The 14,717-nt window shown below is 39.1% G+C and overlaps 1 protein-coding gene across 3 annotated transcripts in view; it reads left to right on the top strand.

Moving 5' to 3' along the window:
* Fam13a (family with sequence similarity 13 member A) overlaps positions 1 to 14,717 on the top strand; it is an 88,124-nt gene that overhangs the window by 33,850 nt on the left and 39,557 nt on the right. Inside the window, exons 4-5 of one of the 3 annotated variants that reach the window (XM_021164985.2) lie at positions 1,899 to 2,075; positions 5,172 to 5,358. In XM_021164985.2, coding sequence (XP_021020644.1) covers positions 1,899 to 2,075; positions 5,172 to 5,358 — 364 coding nt within the window. Of the gene's footprint in view, positions 1 to 1,898; positions 2,076 to 5,171; positions 5,374 to 14,717 lie in introns of all 3 variants that reach the window. The other 2 variants (XM_029478401.1, XM_029478400.1) reach the window with 2 other exon arrangements.

Here is a 14,717-nt window from a genome sequence, read left to right as displayed (position 1 = left end):
GTGTTGAGTGGGTGATATTGACTGAGCCTTGGCTCTACCTTTGTGGCTATTTTGCAGTCCGTTTAATTTTGTTGTTATAGGAATGTAGAAAAGAAAGCAAAGGCCTGATAGCACCCAGTCCTTTCTCCTCACAGCGGTGGCTGTCCTGGGTTACTTATATCTGGCACATGCTTTCTTCCCTCAGAGGCTTCCAGGTACATGCAGGCTAAACACAGCCCTGTTTTGTGCCCTGCCCTGGTCTGGGACTTCTGCACCTGCTTGCCTCCCTGACCACATTATGCTTTCTTATTTGGGCGCTTGACTTTCTGTTCCTGAGATAGCCCTTGGCTGGGCCCTGCCCAGCCAGCACTTTCATGTTTTGGTTCATTCCTTCTAGGAATCACTTCCTGGATCACTATCAGACAGCACACTGCCACACTGTTCCCTCTGCCCTGTTCTGTGGAAGTACAAACTCCGCTAACACAGGATCTTTTCTGTCATGTTTATGGTTATCTCCCTGGTGCCATGAAACATGTATTAGGCACTATCTGGGTATTTTCCACTTCAGTAGATGAATCTGGCCAAAAGCCTTTCTGTCTGCCTTACTGTTTTCTTCTTCTTCTGAGATACTGGAAACCTTTTCATAGCATCTTCCCTGGGCAATAATCAAGTGTTAGGGACCAGGAAGGTGTGGTCTGGAGGAAAGAATATAAAGGAGAAGAAGTGGGATCTCGAATGATGGAGTTGGGATCTTTCTGTTAGTTGAGGAAGCAAACAAAGGCAGAACTAACGTTCCTTGGCTTCATCAGATGTAAAGATTCCAGAACTGAACCAAGATGGGCATGTTCTCACCTTGTTGTGTCTGATAATCTTTCTTCATGTAGTTGGTAACACTGTAACTGCTCAGTATTTGATGCTAATATATTTACATTCTCCTAAGCCAGTTAGTCAATAGGGACACAGAAAACAGAAGTCGCAGTGAACACCTCAATTAGGTTATGCTTGCGCCTTGTCTTCAAATAATTTTTATAAAATATTTTAATAAAATTAAGAAACATTTAGTCAAACTGTGCCTATCTGGAAAACTTTAAGTTGAAGTTTTGAAGGACTATTTGATGAAACTAGGGCAGGTGCTATCATAAGATTGTAAGTTTGAGACTTGCCTGCTCTATGTAGCAAAACTGTCTCAAAACATAACAAACAAAAACCATGCTATTTAAAGAAAGTTACTCTTTTCTAGATACTTTTTAAAAAGTGTGACTCTTTTCCAAGTGAAGAAAAACCTGCTTTGATGAGTATAAATTAAGAAATTTCCATTCAGAATTAAACTGAACGGCAGTTGATTACTTAGATATACTGAAAGGCTCTGCCACCATAAACTGGCACATTTGTGAGAGTCAGATAGAGGAGTGTCAATGGGCAAAGTGATATAATTTGGATTTGACATCTTAGTTCAAAACATACCACTAAGTTAATGAAGCAATCAAGATTACCAATGATTGCCCTTAAAATAAACCCACATTCAGAAGTATCTCTGTTTCCCACTATTTAGTAATTCATTTGCAAAGGCTGAATGGTATGTTGATCTAAAAATATTTGTATATTGCATTTTTTTTAAAAATGACTTAAATTAGAGCAGTTTATATGTCTTGCTTTGTAAATTTATTAAAATTACTTGAAGACAAGGGGAAAGTATAGCCTAAGTGAAGTGGTCACTGTGACTTTCATTTTCTATGTCCCAATCCAGAGAATGTAAATATGCTAGCATCAAATGCAGAGCAACCTACGGTGTTATCTACTACACAAGGAAAGATTATCAGACACCACAAGGCAAGAACATGCCCATGTTGGCACTGTTTTGGCCCGTTGTGCTTAGTCACTTTGATTGCTTCATTAACTTGTTATTTGTTTTTAACTAGACTCTTAGAAAGAACCATCAGGTCAGCAGTAGAAGAGCATCTTTTTGATGTCAGCAACGCTGGAGACCAAAGTTCAGAGGACTCAGAACCCGGACCGTCATCAGCATCTTCTATACCCACCAGGCAGCGAGGGCATCAATTTAAGAAGCAGGATGATGTTTGGCATGGTTGCGACAAGTAAGATATCATAAACTATTACTAAAATCTCTATTGAGATTTTCTGTTTAAAGTCAGTCAGTATACTACAGTTATAACTGCTCCTCTTGTTTCAGTATCTAGATTAAAACTCATAAGTTTTCATTATGATCATTCTTAACTTAGCGGGCATTCAGATACTCCTATATGACTTACTGTCTTAGTTAGGGTTTCCATGGTTGTGAAGAAACACCACGACCAAGGCAACTCTTAAGGACAACGTTTAATTGGGGCTGGCTTATGGGTTCAGAGGTTTAGTCCATTATTATCATGGCAGGAAGCATGGCAGTATCTAGTTGGTGATGGTGCTGGAGGAGATGAGAGTTCTACATCTTGTTCTGAAGCCAACCAGGAGAATACTGGCAATTACAGGCAGCTGAACAGGGCTTCTCCAACATTCAGAACACACTGAGTGTCTTCTCTGAGCTTTTTGAACAAATTTATTTATTTCTCATGGTCCCCAAGCTACAGTTTTTACCTGGCCCAACTTTGACCTCAGCCTGTAGTCTTTGCTGGCAGAGTCTATACCCTGCCTGGGTGTCCTGATGCTTTCACTCACCTGTGCTGTCCCTTTTCCCAAAATGTTCTTTGCCTGTCTCTAACCTTTGCTTTGCATGTTTTCTAGCTGCTGATTCTTCCAGCACCTGCACTACAATCGCAGAACTTTTTTCTGCCTTCCTCCTCTTTGTAATGACTTCAGAATGCATGGTCCTCTGAGATATCCCCAGTGGAGCCATTAGTATTTTATAAATCACGAGGACAACAAGGTTCATCGTATTATAGCCTATAGGACATGTATTATTTCTAAAGTTTAGTTATAACTGATTAAATCAATTTAGCTTCGATTTTCATCAGGTTTTGCTTTTTTTTTTTTTTTTTTAAAAAGGAACAATTAATCTAGACTTTGTGCTATTTTAATACCAAATTTTAACCTTGTGGAGCAAAGTGTTTTAAGGATATAAATTTGCTTTATTATGTTGCTTTGCACATCACTACTCACAGCTGACAATTAGTCACTGTCCCCAGCCAGTGATGGTCTGATTGTAGGTGAAGTTTTACTGAGGCTGTTGTGAGTTTTTATATAAGAAACACTGAGCATAAATAAAGACTATGAATTACTCATTTACATGAAAATGATTGCTGTTTGTCAAATTTACAAGAAAAAAATCAAACTCAAATAGTTGGTTGTGATAATAAAAGCATAAATGTTTAAAGAGTATATTTAGTATATAAAATGTTTCAGTCTGATTTATTTGCTTAAAGTATCTGATGGCTAGCAGGTAAATAGTATATGCATGTTTATTTCTATCTTATTATTTTCCTTCATAGCAAGGTATCATTTTTAAGTGAAAATAGTTTAAACCTTCCTAAACACAATGACCTGGGAATTTAATGCAAATGTTTATTATATAAATATTATTTTAAAAGCCTGCTGTAAAGTGAAAAGGAAAGCATGTTCAGCTACGAGAATAATAAATATGGCTATTATTAGAGTATAATGTATACATAAAAAGGGAAGACAGAAATACAGTGTGGGGATTGGCAGGGGGTTGGGGGAAAACCTAGAAAAAGATCTAAGTAATTAAAAGAAAAGGCCCAGAGCTCTAAGTCCAGGTGAGATTTAAATCATGCTAAATATGACTGCAGTGTGTTTTGTGTCTTGGAAAGGAGTGGGTTTCTGTGCTCCACACCCTCACTGTGCCCATGACTGAGATGCTGCATAGGCAATAACGAAAGAGAAGATCTGCCTCTGGACAGCTGGAACACATGAGCACAGCTCTACTGCCATCTTGCTGCCTATTGATTTCAGCAGCTTATTCTGCTTATTTGTTCTTTGTTCCATGTGTTCCAAATGGCATAAATTAGCATTTCTATTTGATTCTAATTTGTGCGTGCGTGTGTGTGTTGTGTGTGTGTGTGTATTCTTCAGCTTCTGTCTTAGTCTGCTTGCTCCCACAACAAAATATATAGAAGACTGTTTTAAATAACACTGTTTATTCATTCACAGATCTAGGGGCTGGCATGTCCAAGATAAAGGTGCAGACAGAGCAGGTTTCAGTCAAGACCACTATCCTGGGCCTGCACATGGCTATCTTCTCACTGTTCTAACATGGCCTTCCTCTGTGTAAGCTTTCCTGATGTCCATTACATGGACAGAGCTCACACTGAATGTCTGAATTGCTTCTGAGGAGCCTTTCTCTCACTATGGGCATATTAGGTATCAGAACATTGACACAGGAATAGTGAGGGGACACAGATGAGTCTTATCAAGCATAAGGCCTCCACTAAAAATTATAATTGAAATTTAGTAGCTTTGGAAAACATGCAGGGTAAGAAGACAGAATCTGAGGAATAAATCATATTTTAGATTTACAACCAAACTCCTGTAACAATCCACATAAGACATTGCATGAGTGTGACACCTGTATGCTAGACCCTGTCACTTCCTCTCTTCACTTAGCTTGTCCTTTGGTAAATTTATGTAAATCTTCACACAATGTAAACACACACACATAGACACACACACACACACACATATATATATATTCCATTCTAGAAACAACCAAATGATACAGCACTAAAACTATCTACAAATAGTAAAACTTTAGAAATAGGATGATTTTAATTCATAATTTTCTTTCTAATATGGTATAAAGATATAAATTTATTGCAGAATAAATATTTAATGCTGTCTTTCACTGGGGGATGTGGTTGAGCTGACAATAAAATATGGCATCTCTTCTTAATTGTTAAAATCATTTATTCTCAGATACAGTTTTCCGGTTAGGGAGTTACACTAACTCGGCTATGTCTGTGAGACTCAATCATTTCTTATTTATCAAGCCATAGTTCTGTGTTGGCAGTTTAATTTGATCCGTGATATGGATTAAAAACTTTGCTAAGTTAATTCTGTGAAAACGTCGTAGCGTTTAAAGTAGTAATGTTTTGAAAGTACAAATTAATTAAAGTCCATGATTGTGACATTCCTGTGTGTAAGACATGATACAGTGACTATATTAAAAAGTTTCACCTTTATATTTTAAAGTAAGATATAAGCTGTTTACTTTTTCATCCCAGGGAGCTTATCAACAAGGAGAATATCCCCTCTGGCTTCAGCAGCTGTGCTGAGTGCATCTTGAACAGCCAGGAAGCAGAAAGAGTCCAGGACGATATTTGTGACTACGTTGGGGAAAGAAGCAAACCCAAGCGTCAGAAATCCAATTCCAGGCTTGCCGAGCTCAGTGACAACCACGATGGGCCCCTGGTCAGTGAGGTCTCTGTAAGTTCTTACTTCAGCCCATAAAGAACTATCTCTTTTCCTTAGTGTAGAAAAAATGGAGTGTCACAAAGTTATAGGAGTTCTGAGAAAGACTACTGGCCCAGAAAGTGCTTAAGTTTGTATTTGTTTTTAATGAATGTAGTGATGAAGGCAGAGAACTGTGACAGACATTTTGCCCAAAGAGCAAGAGACAACACTTTCATGTTGCTTAAACTGGTTTTTTTAATCTAATTTTTAAGCATTTTTACATTTTTGTAAATAAAAATTTTTATAACATGCATTCCCTTTCTTTTACCTATCTTAATTATTCCTGCCCACATGAAGCTTAAACTGGATGAACATAGAGCAAGACAGAGGAAGGGAGCCGGAGAGGCCTCTGTGCTGTGCTAGGAAAACTTTTCATGTTTGGTGGTACTCATATAGTACTCTCCTCCAAATTAATCAAAAGCAAAAAGATATTAACAGTCAACATAGTTGCCCCATCCCAGAACTTTGAGACCTCAACTTGATATCTAAGTTTTTGCATTTCTTTCAGCCAGTCACAATAACTATATAACTAATATTCATCTTCCTGTTTTACTTATGCTACAGCTTCTCTGAAAATCTGCCTTCTAATTCTTTTTGCTCTTCTTATTTTTAGTAAAACAAAAATTAAAACTAACAACCCTGAGGATAAATGGATAACAGAACTAGAGTCTGCAGTAGGAAGGGAAATGGAGTGAGTGTCTGTCTGGAGTACACATTCTCTAGTCTCCTGTGTCACTCAGATGTTTTACAGATTCATGCTGGGTGTCTGTACATTTATTCAAACTATAGACTGGCTATTTTCCCATTGTTAATTTCTATATGTACTTATAAAATATCTACATTATCCCCTGAATAAAAGATGTGCACTACAAACTAGAAATTTATGTCTGACAGTGTTCTCAAAGAGTCAGGTCACGATGACTATATTTTAAAATCCGTGTTTTATTTCTTTGTAAAACTGTGTGTGTATGTGTGTGTGTGTGTGTGTGTGTGTGTGTGTGTGTGAGAGAGAGAGAGAGAGAGAGACAGAGACAGAGACAGAGACAGAGAGAGAGACAGAGAGAGAGACAGAGAGAGACAGAGACAGAGAGACAGAGAGAAAGAGAGACAGAGACAAACAGACAGACAGATAGACAGACAGAATGAGACAGTGTGTGTATGAGAGAGCGAGAGCATAGGAGAGAGGGAGAGAGAGAAGAACTCACAGAGAAAGATAGAAACAGAGTCAAAGAGACAGAGACAAACAAGGCATTTAACCCAGTCATGTGTATCGCTGCTGACCTACATCTTTAGCCCCTGAAGAATAATAATCAGATCAAGTAACACCATTAACTCTTTATGTGATCCATGATTTGCTTATCTGCCAGAGAGATTCATGGTGATTAAAAGTCTGAAGCTTGGCTTTATAGCTTGGAAAGAATACACTTCTTAGTTAAAATCCTGTTTTTAAAAGCATGAGTTAACCCCTCAACTTTCCCACAGGGATTACTGCTGTGAAGTTTCTAGATGTTAACTATAAAGAGAAGTGGAAAGGAACATTCATTTCTTAAAATACATGTCTGAACTTCCTTTGAAAACATTTCAGTGGGAGACTCCTTGTTCTAATTCATTTTTGGTATGTGCAAGAATTCACCACTCCCTAGTCACCAGCTTCTGCATCCAAGGACGGCATATCACATTAACACAAATATGCTCAGTGCGCTTTGTTGCAATTAATAATTTAATTTATTCTGCCAGCATACTTGGCAGGTAAACTTGCTCCTTCACAAAGTGATGGTATTCTCAAAAAATTCTGTGAATTTTAAAGTTTTATTTGTATTATTTTTAATTATGGGTAGATGTGTGTTTCCAAGTGTAGGTATGTGCATATGGGTTCAGGTGCCTGTGGAAGCCTGAGGCTTTGAATAACCCAGGAGACAGAGCATCTAATGGTTGTGAGCTGCCTGGTGTGGCTGCTAGGATTTGAACTTGGGTCCTCTGGAAGAGCAGCAAATGCTCTTAACTATCTAGAAATCTATTTTCCAGAGAGCCAAAATCCTGATATTAGGAATTTTGGAGGTGAGGGTATACAATTACAGTACCAGCTGAACAAGGATCTCCCCTTAGACTATTTTGAGATAAAGTTCAGACATGGATCTCAAGAAATGAGTGTTCCTTTCCACTGCTCTTCACATACTCAAAACACTGTTCCCAGTGTGAGAAAACTGATGGTTTAAACTCACGGGGATTTTTTTTAAAGGTCTTAAAACTTAAAGCATATTCTTTCTAAGCTAGAAAGCCAAGTTTCAGACTTTGAAAAATCATAAATCTCTTTGGCAGTGGTGAGAAAGGCCTCCCTGTGAATGTGACTTTGCTTATAAAATCCAGAGGCAATAAAACAGGGCACCTAAGTGAAACTGCAGGCACAAAGACCCCCACCCATCCATTTATCTGGGAAGGTCTGAGGAATTGTGGAGAGCCCGTTATAGTAAAAGGATCTCAGATTGAGAGGCCGTGGGATGGGGAAGCATGGTACCTGGATTCTCCAACATCATCTGGAGGATTGCCTTTACCCTGATGAGAAGCCACAGGAATGTCCTTTGCAAGGATGTGAACTACTTCAATGTTGTGTAACTGCAAAATTGAACATGACACACATGATCAAGGGCAGAAGTCAGATCGGCAGTGAGCAACTCTAGCCATAATCTCAGTCCTTGATGAGACCTTAAACTAAGATGATACCAAAGGCTGTATATGCGGCCTTGCTGGAAATTGGCACTGTTGATTTATGAGGAGAAGACATAACTTTGGGAAATGATATTTTAGCTTCCCTTCAGGGTATTATAAGATTAGGTGCCCTGTTAGATATGGCAGAGGAGCTATCAAAGAGATAATTGCATATCTGGGCCTGTAGTTCAGGCAAACTATCTTGGCTAGAGACTTGTGTGACAGTCATCAGAATTAGAGATACTTAAGGAGGTGTAACTACATTTAAACAATGGGAAAATATGCCCATAAAATAAGCTTAATAACCAGTAGCCAGAATGTAGAGGAAAAATGAGCAAGTTTGGTGTCTTACAAACCAGGTACCTGAGTGTCTTAAGGAGACAAGAGTCAGAGGTGTTAAGAGGCCAAGAAAGGAAGGGATCTGACCATCTGAATTTGCAAGGTGAAGCTCACTGTTGACCCTAAGAAGAGGAACAAACACTGGTAGAAATTTAAGCCCTTCTCAAGAGAGAATGGGAGGAGATTAACTATATATAGTAAGCACCCAATCGGCCAAAGAAGAGGATCCAGAACAGAACTCAACCAGGCCCTCACAGGCTTGTTGTCCATACAGTAGGAGTACCTGCGGCTTTTTCTTTTGCCTGTCTAGGATGTGAGGACACAGAGCTCATCAGGGTACAGGGTACAGAGGCAGTGAGCTGCCAAGCAGCGTTAGGTTGCCGTCCTCCAGCTCCATATCATCCCCAGGGATCCTTTTCCTGCCCTCCTTGGCTGCAGCTCTATCTGTACCCTTAGTTTCTTTCAATAGAAAAGATAACCCCTGCTTTGTTTAAAGAGCCAAGATAGAGAACTTCGATTTAATTGTTTCCCTTGCTCTAATCTAAAAATAATTCTAAATCTCTAACAATCCTATTTTATTACCTGACTCAATGATAAGTGATTATTTTAGTTTGTTTTTCAATTCTAAAGTTATCCTGTAAGGCAAACCACACACACACACACACACACACACACACACCTCCTTTGGAAAAATCAGTTTCCTAAACTTCTTCGCCCCCCACTGCACATGGATAGCATGAATACAAACAATCTCTTAGACACATGGTTTTCATAAACTCATCTCTATAGGCCTAGAAAATAATCTCTTTATTCCCCCAAAAGGTTCTTTCTAGAACACAGCCTGACCATGTGAGAAGAGAGCCACCCTGAGGCTGACTTACGTATCTTCCTTCTAACCTTGGGATTGAAAAAGGAAAAACAAACTAGCAAACAAGTAAAAACACAAAAACTAGTGTGCTAATTCTCTCCTCATAAACCTATCATGGATAATTAGAAGTCAGTAAACTATTTAAAAATATAAGATCAAAGAAATAAGTAATACCTGGATGTGGGTTCAGTAAGATACAATGTAAGTATTAGAAATTATGATTAAGAAAACGAATACAATGCGAAACCTTGATAATTGTATTTGAAGTACTTTATAATTCTAATCCTTCCAGCAGTTAGGAGACTGTTATTAACTATCTTCATTTTAAGTACAAAGGCAAGAAACATAGGTGATTGAATACCTTTGACACAACTAAGTAAGCTATGGTGTGTGTGTGTGTGTGTGTGTGTGTGTGTGTGTGTGTGTGTGTAATCCATTCCTAGGAAAAACACTGAAAGAAAAAAATGTTTACCCCAAATGTTTACCCGAAAGTGACAATATAATGTACTGGTATTACTAGAAATAATTGTTACTCTTTTATTTTCTCAATACATCCTATTAGGATCTATAATTCCATAAGATACACTATGTTGAAACTATAAAGCAAAAGACAAGATCAAGTAGATCCCATCTCTGTGAACTGCTTCCACCTAATGTCTGAAATCTCAGCTGAGGTTCCCAAGAGGAGAATGGGTCTTGCAGTTCTTATATCTTGATTCAGTTTTAGCTTCATCGCTATACAGCAAGGCAGGTGAGAAGGGTATTAAAGCTCTGTACTAAAGCACTTGACTCTGGCGTGTAAGGTGGAAAGTCCAATTCCCAGCACTACTAAAGCAAATAGCCACAAGGTAGGTATGTCGTGCAGCTTTAGTTACTACTTATGTAAAAGAAAGATAGTAATATCTCTTTTGGCCTTTTGAGAGCTAAATGCAGATAAATGTGCTAAAACTATAGGTAAAAGTGAGCACAGTAAAGGGTTTCGTTTCAAAGTGTCCCCTGCATTCTGATGCCTAGTCTGTCGCTTTGGTTTCAAGTCAAACACTTCAGCCATCTACACTTGTTTACCACGGTCCTTTACTTATCCAGCCCTGTAGTCAAACTTTACGAATACTTTTCTTCAGAAACCCAGTGTTCTATGTTATGAACTGGCCCTTTAAGACCCCTCTGCTGTGACCTACTATGTCCTGTGTTTGACAAATGTCTTTTCGTCTCTTGTCCTTGGCACTGGTCTCTCCTTGCCCTCTTCTCAGTGGCTGTGTACTGCTCTGCTTCAACCTCACTGCCTCACCTTCCTAAGTCATACTTGGATGTAAGTGTTACCCACATTTTTGACACCTCTCGATCAGACCTTTACTTATGAACACCAAGTCTAAGGTTTAGGCTGTTTCTACAGATGATTTCCACATCAGCATTTGTCAAATGCTGTCTCCATGTGCTTCACGTAGCACTAGAGTCAACATGTTAGAACCCATTCTTCTTGTGCTGTGATCTTTTTTGACCTTGAGGTGTCCTGATCTAATCCCATTGTGTACTTCTTAGTTCTTCTAAGCCCTTTTCCTTAGCCTCCAGCCTTCTTCCAACTTTCTAATTGTCAAATCTAGTTTGTTATATTGAAAATATCTTGATTCCTGGACCAGCAATATGGCTTTGAGGGAAAGAAAGGTGTTTGCTGCCAAGCTTGACTATCTTAGTTCTGGGACCTACATAGTAGAAGTAAAGAACTAAGACAAGTTTCCCTTTGACCTTCACATACATATACATCTTGGCAAGCTTATGCCTCATCCCATACACACCTGTGCATGTAAAAATAAAAGATCATTTAAAAATAAACTTTTGACAACCTTTCCCCTTTATCTTGCCTCTGTATCACTGATACCCTTTTCTAATCAGTTTGGAGTCACAACAGTAAAGCTAGCACATCTGCACACTTCCAGTCTGTCCCTGCTAGACTATTTCATCTGCTGCAGCAAAACGAATCACCCACCAATACAAGGCTTTCAAACTTGATCTCAAGGACAGCATAATTCAGCAAGATATCCTATCCAAACTACACAGCAGTTGTTTTCTGTGCAGTGCCACATGTGAAAACAGCTACCTCCGTGAAACACTCACATAGTCACACAAGTTGCCAGCACGCACTGCCATGGGTAGCGAGGACATAAATAGTGATCAAGACAGGCACACACTTCTGCCTATCTGATGTCTGCATTTTCAGAGGATGAGGCAGGAGACAAGTAAGAACAATCAGATGCAAAACTTACCAACTATTCCTCTGAGTCATTTACACTCACAAATAAGCAAGTAAACACACATTCAATCTTTGTTTAAGGATGACCTATTCTATGCTCAATTTCATGAATTATTTTTAAAAGGCTTCACCAATAGCTAAACATGGTGGCACATTCTGGTAATGCCTATAATCCCAGTATCTGGGAGTCTGATGTAGGAAAATCTTGACACTGTCTAGAAGAAGGGATGCAGAGGTGAGAGAAAGCATTGACCATGCTCACAGAGGCAAGAAAAGTCCTTACAAACATGCCTCCTGATAAGCATTAAGCTCACTTAGTCAACTTACACACACATAGAATGTCTACTATACTAAATATGTGTCTAAGTTACAGTCTATTCTTGTAATTATTATAAAGGTTATGTCAGATACTGTGGGAAAGGTGGGTTAAGTCCACTACCTTTTATGGATATTTTCAAGTTAGATACAATTATAAATATAACCTTGAGTCTAAATGAACAAATGTCTTGATGCAACTAGCTTTGGAGCAGAAATTATTTTAAATCCCCTCTGCCCAATGTTGGCATTGAAAACTAGACACAAAACCTATTTGACCACAGACTGAAGCACTTATACATGGGAGGAAAATGACTTTGTCTTCAAAAGCTGTTCATGCTGACAGAGCTTTTTAGAGGACAGGTCAGAAGGCCTCCTTTGAAAAAAACATGTCACCCTGAAGGTCGGGGCAATGCTGCCAGTCAAAACAAGTCTATGATTTTAACCTTGAGTTAAAGAAAGGAGACTGTAATGTGACCTCATTAGCAAAGGATCAGTGGCAGGTTGAAATCTTTTTGTCACTCTTGTATACTTTATGTTTTATTGCTTAAAATATATCACCTAGGGACAGCAGAATAGATTAATAGGTATACATGGACTGGCATCCTGACTGATCCCGGAATCTCAAAAGATGGTGGGAGAAATAGAGTTATCCTTTGAATTCACTCCTATGAGTGCATACATACACCCTTGTACACACCACACACACACACACACACACACACACACAGAACTACTGATACCACAATGAATTTCCACAAAGAGCTCACTAGCTCTCCATCCCCATCTTTTGCTTCCAGTCATGAAGTAGCGATATGCCTAGTAACAGCTCATATCCTGTCTCTCTACTGCTGAGATGTGAGAAGAGATGCATGTGGCTTGCAGGTCTGACTAGTGAGATATACTATTGGCATCCTCTACCTGAGAGTTGGAATGAAGAAGAAAACTCCCAGGGCATGCCTAGAGCTTTGTGCTGAAGATGGCAGCTATTATGTGCTCCTGCGTATCTTCCTCTCCCTCTCTGTCTACCTCTCTCCATCTCTCTGTTTGTCTCTGTCTCTTTTCTTTCTGTCTCTCCATCCCTCTACCTCTCTCTCTCCATCCCTCTCCCTCTCTCTATCCTTCTGTCTCTGCCTCTCTCTCTCTCTCTCTCTCTCTCTCTCTCTCTCTCTCTCTCTCTCTCTCTCTCTCTCTCTCTCTTTCTCCCTCTCATTATTTTCTTTGAGTCATTGAGTTTGAATTCCATGTTATACCCTAAAAAGGCAGCAGATCCCTACAGTGTAGCACATTGATAACTCACACTGCGCTATCCTGGACACCAATAACAGAGCAACAAATGTGACCACTGATCTTGCCATCATCACTTTCATGGTATGCCTGGCCTAAATACACTTTGTCACAGTGTTTATACCTTTGTTTCTATCATAGGCTCTGAGTAGGAAAGTTAAACATTAATTGCCAAGACACAGAATTCAGAAGCCAATGCATTCTTTCTGTGCTCAATGGTACACAAACAGAAGGAATCTTAGATTTGTATATAAACATGGCAAGTTTTGTGGAAAAGTCAGAACTTACTAGCTGTTTTTCAGATGAAAGGTAAGCTGTAGGTCAAATACAAGGGTAGCACCGAGTAGAACCTGCCCAAATTTCTTGTGATGTGGCCTTGATTCTTTATCTTTAAAAAAAATATGTAGTGTTAGGTTGTATTTTGGTGTTTTCTCCATCTTCCTTCTTCCTTTGCCCTCGACCCCTGTAGCCTCCTTTGCACTTTAATGTCACATGAGACCTTTGCCCACCCCCACTTTCTTCACACTCCTTGTTCTCCTTTTGTGGTTTTCTGTCTGCCTTCAACATCTGTACTTACTCCCCTAACTCCTTACTTATTACACACATATATTAAAAGTTAAGAGTCCATGTATCGACAAAAAGGTCTCTCATGTGACATCAAAGTGCAAAGGAGGGGTTGAAGGCAAAAGAAAGGAGGGAGATGGAGAAAACACCAAAATACAACCCAATACCACTTTTTTTTTTTTTTTTTTTTAGATTAAGAATTAAGTCCACATCACAAGAAATCTGGGCAGGTTCTTCTCGGTACCACTCTTATATTTGATCATTTGTGTCTTTCTGGGACCAGGGCACTTCATTTTTAATATAATCTTTCCAGTTCTGTCCATTTTCCTGCAAATTTTATGATTTTGTTTTTGTTAATGGCTGACTGAAATTCCACTGTGTGTATTCATTCTGTATCCACTCTTCTGTTGATGGACATCTATGCTGACTTCATTCTCTTGTAGCACTGAATCGGTAGACATGAATGTGCAGGTCTCTCTGTGGTAGGATACAGAGTCCTTTGGATGTATGCCCAGTATTAATATAACTTAGTTATATAATCGATCTATTTTTAATTCTTTGAGAAGCTTCCCAACTGATTTCCATTGTGGGTACACTAGTTTACACGGCCCCCAATAACAGATCAGCAATGCACAGAACACTTCCTTTTCTTTCCTTATGCAGGAAAATGAATCCAGGGCCTTGCTTAGGCTACGCAGGTGTTCTACTGATGTACTACACTACAGTCCATAGGATAGACTTTGGACCAAATTGATTTATAATCATACCATTCTTCTCATCACTGCCTATTGTTTACTCAAGGTCATATTAGCAACATATTCCACAGTGGTAATAAATTAAGCTGGGTGTGAGGGCACACAGCTGTAACCTAGCACTCTCCAGATGCAGGCATGTGAATCACCTCAAGGTCGTCCTCCATCACACGAGACTCTGTTGCAAAAACAACAAAGACCAAAATGAAAAAATACAGAATGAGCAGCAACTGAGAGA

Source organism: Mus caroli, chromosome 6, assembly GCF_900094665.2.
Source record: "Mus caroli chromosome 6, CAROLI_EIJ_v1.1, whole genome shotgun sequence".
NCBI classification, from domain to species: domain Eukaryota; kingdom Metazoa; phylum Chordata; class Mammalia; order Rodentia; family Muridae; genus Mus; species Mus caroli.
This window is presented reverse-complemented; position numbering and strand designations above follow the sequence as displayed.